At 41.2% G+C, this 10,000-nt stretch overlaps 1 protein-coding gene across 1 annotated transcript in view; it reads right to left on the bottom strand.

Moving 5' to 3' along the window:
* The window catches only part of LOC135094716 (potassium channel subfamily K member 16-like), a 20,422-nt gene that overhangs the window by 2,242 nt on the left and 8,180 nt on the right, over positions 1-10,000 (bottom strand). The window contains exons 2-3 of the mRNA XM_063995050.1: positions 5,786-5,898; positions 2,871-4,797 (exon numbers count right to left, since the gene is read on the bottom strand). Coding sequence (XP_063851120.1) covers positions 2,871-3,402 — 532 coding nt within the window. The 5' untranslated portion in view covers positions 3,403-4,797; positions 5,786-5,898. The remainder of the gene's footprint in view (positions 1-2,870; positions 4,798-5,785; positions 5,899-10,000) is intronic.

Here is a 10,000-nt window from a genome sequence, read left to right as displayed (position 1 = left end):
CTTACTGTTATTTTCTCTTTGGTCTTCTTGTTTTTCCTCCTCCTTTTTCCTCCTCCTCCTCCTCCTCCTCCTCCTCCTCCTCCTCCTCCTCCTCCTCCTCCTCCTCCTCCTCCTCCTCCTCGTTACAAGGAATTATTTAACTTAAGCCTGAAGGATACACACACACACACACACACACACACACACACACACACACACACACACACACACACACACACACACACACACACACACACACACACACACACACACACACACACACACACACACACACACAGACACACACACACACACACACACACACACACACACACACACACACACACACACACACACATGTTTTATTTGTTTGTTTGTTTCATTTTTTTATAGCAGAGAGAGAGAGAGAGAGAGAGAGAGAGAGAGAGAGAGAGAGAGAGAGAGAGAGAGAGAGAGAGAGAGAGAGAGAGAGAGAGAGAGAGAGAGAGAGAGAGTGGGACAGTTTGTTTTGTTGGTAAAGTTCACAAATTTTTTCCTTTGTTTTTTTCTTTTTCATGTTTCTTTTCCTTTATCTTTTCTGTTTCTTTATTTTTCACTTTTGTTGTTGTTGTTGTTTTTTGTTATTGTTATCATTATTATTATTATTAATATTATTATTATTATTATTATTATTATTATTATTATTATTATTATTATTATTATTATTGTTGTTGTTGTTGTTCTTGTTCATCATCATCTTGTTCTTCTTGTTCTTTTTATATTCTTATTATTAATATTATTTGTTGCTTTTCACTATAAAATCTTCACGTTCTCTCTCTCTCTCTCTCTCTCTCTCTCTCTCTCTCTCTCTCTCTCTCTCTCTCTCTCTCTCTCTCTCTCTCTCTCTCTCTCTCTCTCTCTCTCTCTCTCTCTCTCTCTCTCTCTCTCCCCTTTCTTTTATGACAGGAATTTTTGACAATATTTTTATCTCCCTCCTTTTATTCCCTTTTTCAATTTTTATTTATTCTTCTCTTTTAAACCTTTGACTCTCTCTCTCTCTCTCTCTCTCTCTCTCTCTCTCTCTCTCTCTCTCTCTCTCTCTCTCTCTCTCTCTCTCTCTCTCTCTCATCCTTTCTTTTTTAATTATTTCTTCTTTTCCTTTTTTCTTTATTTCACATCCAATACAGAAAGATACGTATGGTTTTATTTGTATTTTATTGACGTGTGTGTGTGTGTGTGTGTGTGTGTGTGTGTGTGTGTGTGTGTGTGTGTGTGTGTGTGTGTGTGGAAGAGGAGGAAGGGAAGACTTGATAAAGAGGGTGGATGGTGAAAGTGGAGGAAGAAGGAAGAAAGTTTAAAGAAGAAAAGAGAATGAAAAAAGAAAAGGAAAATTTGAGGTTTTGTATATATTTCTCTCTCTCTCTCTCTCTCTCTCTCTCTCTCTCTCTCTCTCTCTCTCTCTCTCTCTCTCTCTCTCTCTCTCTCTCTCTCTCTCTCTCTCTATTTTTATTTATTTTTCAGTTTTTATTATTTTTTTCTTTTTCTCTTCCCATACGTTGTTATATTTCATTTTTTCATTGTTCTTCCTTTGTGATCTTTTTTTATTTCCCTTCGTTATTCTCTTTTATATTCATTTTTATTCGTTTTTCTCTTTTTTTCTCTCATCTTTCTTTTTTAGTCTTAAGTTAATTCTCTCTCTCTCTCTCTCTCTCTCTCTCTCTCTCTCTCTCTCTCTCTCTCTCTCTCTCTCTCTCTCTCTCTCTCTCTCTCTCTCTCTCTCTCTCTCTCTCTCTCTCTCTCTCTCTCTCTCTGTTATTTATCTACCTTTCTTCTCCACACATCTTTCTTCTATCTCTTTCATCTCCTTCTTTTAATAATTCTTCCTTAATTCCTCTTTACTTCATCTTTCTCTTCTTCCTCCTTCGTTCTTTCTCTGAATTATGTTCTTCTTTCTCTGTCTGTCTGTCTGTCTGTCTCTGTCTCCGTCTCTGTTTCTGTCCGTCTCTCTCTCTCTCTCTCTCTCTCTCTCTCTCTCTCTCTCTCTCTCTCTCTCTCTCTCTCTCTCTCTCTCTCTCTCTCTCTCTCTCTCTCTCTCTCTCTCTCTAACCCAGTGAAGCGGAAAAATGGAGCGGGCAGAGGAAAGGATAAGAGAGAGAGAGAGAGAGAGAGAGAGAGAGAGAGAGAGAGAGAGAGAGAGAGAGAGAGAGAGAGAGAGAGAGAGAGAGAGAGAGAAATATTCCAAGTGAAAGCTGAAAAATGTTAACAGAACGTTAATTGAGAGAGAGAGAGAGAGAGAGAGAGAGAGAGAGAGAGAGAGAGAGAGAGAGAGAGAGAGAGAGAGAGAGAGAGAGAGAGAGAGTAACATAACCTTTGAAAAAAAATAATAAAACATGTAGCTAGTCCGAGAGAGAGAGAGAGAGAGAGAGAGAGAGAGAGAGAGAGAGAGAGAGAGAGAGAGAGAGAGAGAGAGAGAGAGAGAGGTATATGTAACGATAATGAGGCAGGTTAGTGTGTTGCTTGAATGAGCCCGTTAGACAAGGCGGGATTGTTATGAGAGAGAGAGAGAGAGAGAGAGAGAGAGAGAGAGAGAGAGAGAGAGAGAGAGAGAGAGAGAGAGAGAGAGAGAGAGAGAGAGAGTTAAAGTACGAGAGAGTGAAAGGATGGGAAAAAATTAGGAGGAGGAGGAGGATTGGAAGGAAGGATGTAAGAAGAGGAGGAGGAAGAAGTAAAAAAGGAGGAGGTGGATTAGAGGGAAAGGAAGAGAGATATAGAAGTAAGGAGGAAAGAAGAGGCGAAGGAAGAACTAGGAGGCATGGAGAATGAAGAGAGATGAAGAAGGAAGAAGAGGAGAAGAAGGAAGAAAATGAAGAATACAACAACAACAACAACAACAACAACAACCACACACTCACCAATAGTAGTGATAACAGTGAGGGAGTATAGAAACCCCCCTTCGATACTCCACTTGCTCTTAATAGTCGTAGTCTCCCCGGTCCAGCCATTGCCCACGAGGTCCACCACTTCCTTCTGGTAATATTTCACAATCCCCGTTACGTTGCTCCGCCAGTTTCCTTCATCCAGAACATTGAGAGCCACTGTCACATTCCACAGGCGCTCTATCGTCTTATTCCTTAAATCATCCGCATCTATTACCACCTCCGTCCCATCCTCCTCTTCCTCCTTTTCTATATGGGAGAAGAGAAAGGCGCCCATTATTGTATACCCGACCATCAGTCCACACACACCCACGTTACTGAACACAAAGGCTATTGTGGATCTACAGCAGTCCTTGATTTTCTCTCCCAAGGGTTTGCGGTACACGTGTGGGTGCCCGTGTGGCTGTGGGGCGTCCCTCGGGTGGTGTGGGTATTCGTGTGGGTGTGGCTGGGGGTGGCCGTGAGGGTGTGGGTGGCGTGATGGCCCTCTACCTCTCTCTGTTGCCATTTTTTGGGTTTTAGTTTGTTTGGGTTAAGTTTGGTTTGTCAAGTAATGTACGCACTCATGCACTCACACACTCACTTGTCAACCTTATCTGTTATTTCATCTACTTGTTTTCCTTGTGTACTTCCGTTTCACTGTTTTTCCTCCGTTTCAATGTATTTTCCTCCGTTTGGACAACTTTTTTAGCATCCTTATTTACCTTTTCACTATCAGTCTATCATTTTCACACGCTCTCTCCTCGTCTAACCCTTTCCTTTTCCCTTCATTTATCACACTGCCACACACCACTCAAATTTATAGCAAAGGTTTATATTTCAGATGCACCTTTTTCTTTTATTCTCTTTCAATTACAACACTTTATAATTCCGTTTCTGTTCGTAATGTTGTCTTATATTTTAGTTCACCTCAGTGTTTAGACTTTATAGTGTATTCTTGTCTTAGCACTGTCTTGAATCTGTACTTGAGATAGACTGATAGATAGATAGATAGATAGATAGACAGACAGACTGATAGATAGGTAGATATGAGAGAGAGAGAGAGAGAGAGAGAGAGAGAGAGAGAGAGAGAGAGAGAGAGAGAGAGAGAGAGAGAGAGAGAGAGAGAGAGAGAGAATAACTGATTTAAGATGGAGGGGAACAAAGGGGAATGAATAAAAAGAGAAACAAAAAGAAAAAGAGAAGAGAACGAATGAGGAAGAGGAGGAGGAGGAGGAGGAGGAGGAGTAATAAATATGGAAGAGAAAAGAGAAAGGGAGAGAGAGGGAGACAGAATGAAAGAGGTGTGAGAAAGAAGAAAAAATATATATAGAGCAAGAGAGAGAGAGAGAGAGAGAGAGAGAGAGAGAGAGAGAGAGAGAGAGAGAGAGAGAAAGTGAAAAGAAAGAATGGATAAAGATAGAAAGAGAGAAAGAAAGATAGAAAATATAGACAAACAGAAAAGAGAAAGAGGGAGAGAAAGAGTTTTGAGAAAGATAAATAAAAAAATAAATAAAGAAGGAAATGAGAGAAAAACACAAAAATGCACAATAATATTATCTTTTATCAAATCTTCCTCTTCTTCTTCTTCTGCTCTTCTTCCTCTCTTTATCCTGTTATCCCTGTTTATCGTTTCGTTATCCAAGAGGGAGGCTGGGATGGAGGAAGAGAGAATGGAGACAAGAAGAAAAATGATAAAAATGTAGATAAAGAGAAGAGAATAAATATTTTTCCATTTTCCTCTTCTTCTTTCTTAATTATGGTGGTGGTGGTGGTGATAGTAGTAGTAGTAGTAGTAGTAGTAGTAGTAGTAGTAGTAGTAGTGATGTATATCTTCTTCTTCTTCTTCTTCTTCTTCTTCTTCTTCTTTTCTTTTTCTTTTTCTTTTTCTTTTTCTTCTTCTTCTTCTTCAGAGAGGTTCAATCTGAAGATAAGAAGTGTAGTTAGTATAAATCTCTCTCTCTCTCTCTCTCTCTCTCTCTCTCTCTCTCTCTCTCTCTCTCTCTCTCTCTCTCTCTCTCTCTCTCTCTCTCTCTCTCTCTCTCTCTCTCTCTCTCTCTCTCTCTCTCTCTCTCTCTCTCTCTCTCTCTCTCTCTCTCTCTCTCTCTCTCTCTCACACTTGAATGTGCAGGAGATAAATTAATGGGAGATAGTCGAGGTTGAGAGAGAGAGAGAGAGAGAGAGAGAGAGAGAGAGAGAGAGAGAGAGAGAGAGAGAGAGAGAGAGTAATTATGTGCCGTGATATCTTTTAATTAAATGTGAAAAGTTATGATCTCCATCGAAAGAAAAAAATGATGTTTGGAATCTGTTTTATTCATCATCATCATCATCATTATTATTATTATTATTATTATTATTATTATTATTATTATTATTATTATTATTATTATTATTATTATTATTACTACTACTACTACTATACTACTATACTACCACTACTACTACTACTACTACTACTACTACTACTACTACTACTACTACTACTACTACTACTACTACTATTATTATTACTATTATTATTGTTATTATTATTATTGCTACTACTACAACTACACACACACACACACACACACACACACACACACACACACACACACACACACACACACACACACACACACACACACACACACACACACACACACACACACACACACACACACACACACAGAGGGAAGGAGGAGGAAGAAGAAGAAGAGGATGAGGAGGAGGAGGAGGAGGAGGAGGAAGAGGAACAGGAGGAGGAAGAGGAGGAAGAGAAGATGGAAGAGAAAAAAAAACGAAAAAGAAGAAAAGACACACACACACACACACACACACACACACACACACACACACACACACACACACACACACACACACACACACACACACACACACACACACACACACACACACCTACGTAACCTCACCTGTGCCGTGTCAAGTAAATACCCCCTCAGTAATGACAGGTGAGGCAGGGAGATGAAGGAACACACAGGTAAACAAACTGTCTCTCCTCCTCTTTCACTTCTTGCGTCGTGCCCTGGAATAGACGAACAGCTGATACACTTCTTGGGTGTTTGGGGATGTGTGAGTCGTTGAGGGGTGTGGGTAAGGGGGATGGAGGTGTTGGGGGTGTCTGAGGTAGGGGAGACGGTGTATGAGTTACGTCTTGGGTGTGTTTTGAGTGTATTTTGGGTGTTTTGAGTGTTTGGGTGTGTTTTGAGTGTTTTGGGTGTGTTTGGAGTGTTTTGGGTGTGTTTTAAGTGTTTTGGGTGTGTTTTGGGTGTTTTGAGTGTTTTGGGTGTGTTTTGGGTGTTTTGGGTGTGTTTTGAGTGTTTTAGGTGTGTTTTGGGTGTGTTTTGAGTGTTTTGGGTGTGTTTTGAGTGTTTTGGGTGTGTTTTGAGTGTGCTTTTGGGTGTGTTTTGAGTGTTTTGGGTATTTTTTGAGTTTTGGGTGTGTTTAGAGTGTTTTGGGTATATTTTGGGTGTGTTTTGGGTGTGTTTTGAGTGTTTTGGGTGTGTTTTGGGTGTGTTTCGGGTGTATTTTGAGTTTTGGGTGTGTTTTGAGTGTTTTGTGTGTGTTTTGAGTGTTTTGGGTGTGTTTTGAGTGTGCTTTGGGTGTGTTTTGAGTGTTTTGGGTGTGTTTCGGGTGTGTTTTGAGTGTTTTGGGTGTGTTTTGAGTGTTTTGGGTGTGTTTTGAGTGTTTTGGGTGTGTTTCGGGTGTGTTTTGAGTGTTTTGGGTGTGTTTTGAGTGTTTTGGGTGTGTTTTGAGTGTTTTGGGTGTGTTTCGGGTGTGTTTTGAGTGTTTTGGGATGTGTTTTGAGTGTGCTTTGGGTGTGTTTTGGGTGTGTTTTGAGTGTTTTGGGTGTGTTTTGAGTGTGCTTTGGGTGTGTTTTGGGTGTGTTGAGTGTTTTGAGTGTGTTTTGAGTGTGCTTTGGGTGTGTTTTGAGTGTTTTGGGTGTGTTTTGGGTGTGTTTTGAGTGTTTTGGGTGTGTTTTGAGTGTGTTTTGGGTGTGTTTTGAGTGTTTTGGTTGTGTTTTGAGTGTGTTTTGGGTGTGTTGAGTGTTTTGGGTGTGTTTTGAGTGTGTTTTTGGGTGTTTTGAGTGTTTTGGGTGTGTTTTGAGTGTGTTTTGGGTGTGTTTTGAGTGTTTTGGGTGTGTTTTGAGTGTGCTTTGGGTGTGTTTTGGGTGTGTTTTGAGTGTGTTTTGGGTGTGTTTTGAGTGTTTTGGGTGTGTTTTGAGTGTGCTTTGGATGTGTTTTGAGTGTGTTTTGTTATATTTTTTGGGTAATATTATCCCTTCCTCCTCCTCCTCAATCTGTGGTATCCTGTCTCTCCCACTAAAAGAATAGAACAGTTACCCAAACACCCTAGCAAGAACATTGGTGGGGGTCTGTTGCTGCTTGTACTTCCTTTGTATTCCTTTGCATTCCACCTCTAACGCTATCTTGACAAGTAGCGGCTGAAAAAGTCTACGGTGAACTGGACCCACGTTTCACTAACTCTACGGGGAAGGACAGCCACTTTGCACAGGTTTGCTGGAGGTGTGTGGCGACCTAGTTAGCATTGCAACACTCAGGGGCGTAACACAGGGAACACAGTACTGGTCTAGCAACACAGTATTAGTAACAGAATATTAGTAATGATATTAGTATGTTTAATATTTTTGACTAGTTTTGCTGTATTTGAGTGGAGAGTGAATATATTGTGGAAATTGAGAGAGAGAGAGAGAGAGAGAGAGAGAGAGAGAGAGAGAGAGAGAGAGAGAGAGAGAGAGAGAGAAACACAGACAAACAAACACACTTTTCCTCTTCCACCACCAGTACCACCACCAGCACTACCACCACCACCACCACAACAACAACAACAACAACAACAACAACAACAGCAACAACAACAACACTTAAAACCTTCACAGCAGCTTAGCACTTTGTTCCCCCCACGCTCCTAATTAGGGTCAGGAAGAGAAGGATAAAATTAGGAATATTGTTTTTTGTGTCTAAGGAAAAGAGTTTAGTTTATTCTTGCTGGTTGTGTTGATGTTGTTATTTTCTTGTTTTTTTTTCCTTCTTTTCTTTGTTTTGGTTTAAAGTTCATGTTACCTTTTTTATTTTATTTTCTCTCTTATTTCCTTCCTTATTTTTTGTTTCTTTATTTTGTTTTTATTTTCTTTCGTTTCTTCTAATTTTACATTTCTATTTTTTTTTTCGTTTATTTCTTTCCCTTTTCTTCTTATTCTATTTGTCTGTTTTCATTTTTTATTTCCTTCTCTCCCTCCCTCCTTCCCTCCTTCCCTCCCTCCCTCCCTCCCTTTCATTCCCTCCAATCACCCACATTTTAATACCTCCTCCTCCTCCTCCTCCTCCTCCTCCTCCTCCTCCTCCTCCTCCTCCTTCTCCTCCTCCCCGTCCCCCCCTTACCTGTCACCTGAATTAATTAATGTATGATGAATTACCTGGGCTTTTTAATTAGCTTTAGAGAGGTGCACCCGAATTTGCAGGTATGGGTGCTCTCTCTCTCTCTCTCTCTCTCTCTCTCTCTCTCTCTCTCTCTCTCTCTCTCTCTCTCTCTCTCTCTCTCTCTCTCTCTCTCTCTCAGGGAGGAGGAAGAGGAGAAGGAAAATAGAGAAATGAGAGGAAAAGAGAAAAATATTGCTTGTAAAAAGAGATAGATGGAAATTAGAATAAAGAGGAAGAAGAGGAAGAGGAGGAGGAAGAAGAAGAAGAAGAAGAAAATAAAGGAAGATAAGGAATAAGAAGGTAAAAGAGGAGAGGAAGAAATTACTTGAGACAGGAAAAGAAGGAAAAGAGGAGGAGGAGGAGGAGAAGGAGGAGGAGGAAGAGGAGGAGGAGGAGGAGGAGGAGGAGGAGGAGGATTTTCTACCTCTGCTGTGTCTTTCAAGCTAAACCACGATATATGAACAGTAAATAGCTGCTTTGTACGGAGGAGGAGGAGGAAGAAGAGGAGGAAGAGGAGGAGGAAGAAGAGGAGGAGGAGGAGGAGAAGTGTTAGTGTTTTTTTTTAATCTCCACCTTTTTTCCTTTTCCTCTTTCCTTCTCTTTCCCTCCTTTCCTCCACTTTTCCTTCTCTTTCCTCCACTTCCCCTCCACTTTTCTTAACTTTTCCTCCACTTCATATTTTCCTCCACCTTCTCTTCACTTCCCTCCTCTTTAATCTTTCCTCCACTTCTGCTGCTGCTTACCCACCCATCATAACGCCCTCTCTCTCTCTCTCTCTCTCTCTCTCTCTCTCTCTCTCTCTCTCTCTCTCTCTCTCTCTCTCTCTCTCTCTCTCTCTCTCTCTCTCTCTCTCTCTTTACCTCACTTTAATTGGCTTTACTACAACTTTGCAAACTAATTAAGCAAACTTTTGTGGGTCATTACGATAAGACACAAAGCGAGGCACCTGCCCACCTGTCTCACCTGTAATTAGCACCTGTGACCTCACCTGTACGTTAATTAGGGGTTATTAGTGCGCTTGTACTGGTAACACCTGTATAATATCACCTGTATGTGTTAATTACGGTTCACAAGAAAGGTAGAAGGTACAAGGTAGGATAAATTAGAAGGAAGAAAGAAAGGAAGGAAGGAAGGAAGGAAGGAAGGAAGGAAGAGAGAGAAAGATACGATGAAGGAAGGAAGGAAGAGAGAAAGCTGTGATGGAAGAAGAAAAACGAGAGGAAAAGAATGAGAGAGAGAGAGAGAGAGAGAGAGAGAGAGAGAGAGAGAGAGAGAGAGAGAGAGAGAGAGAGAGAGAGATTCCCTTGAGATTTTGTTGGTTTATTTTCACTTTTCCTGTCCGTTTTTTTAATAGAGAAAGGGAGTGGGAGGGGGAGGTCACCCTGGGAGAATGGGGGGGTCAGTGAGGGGTCACCGGGGTCAGGTCATAAAGCCTAATGGAGATGAAGGGTCTCTAAGGTCAAGGGGGGGCGGAGGGGGGAGATGGGGGAGTCATTGCAAAGTTTGAGGTGGTGGTGGAGAGAGAGAGAGAGAGAGAGAGAGAGAGAGAGAGAGAGAGAGAGAGAGAGAGAGAGAGAGAGAGAGAGGAAAAGAAGAAATAGATGTGAGAGAAAGAAGAGAGGAGGAGGAGGAGGAGGAGGAGGAGGAGGAGGAGGAGGAAAAGGAAGTTTGGTGAGAGTCTGTATT

Source organism: Scylla paramamosain, chromosome 46 (genome assembly GCF_035594125.1).
Source record: "Scylla paramamosain isolate STU-SP2022 chromosome 46, ASM3559412v1, whole genome shotgun sequence".
Classification (NCBI taxonomy): Eukaryota; Metazoa; Arthropoda; class Malacostraca; order Decapoda; family Portunidae; genus Scylla; species Scylla paramamosain.
The sequence above is the reverse complement of the archived record's forward strand: the minus strand, read 5'-3'. Positions and strand labels throughout refer to the sequence as shown.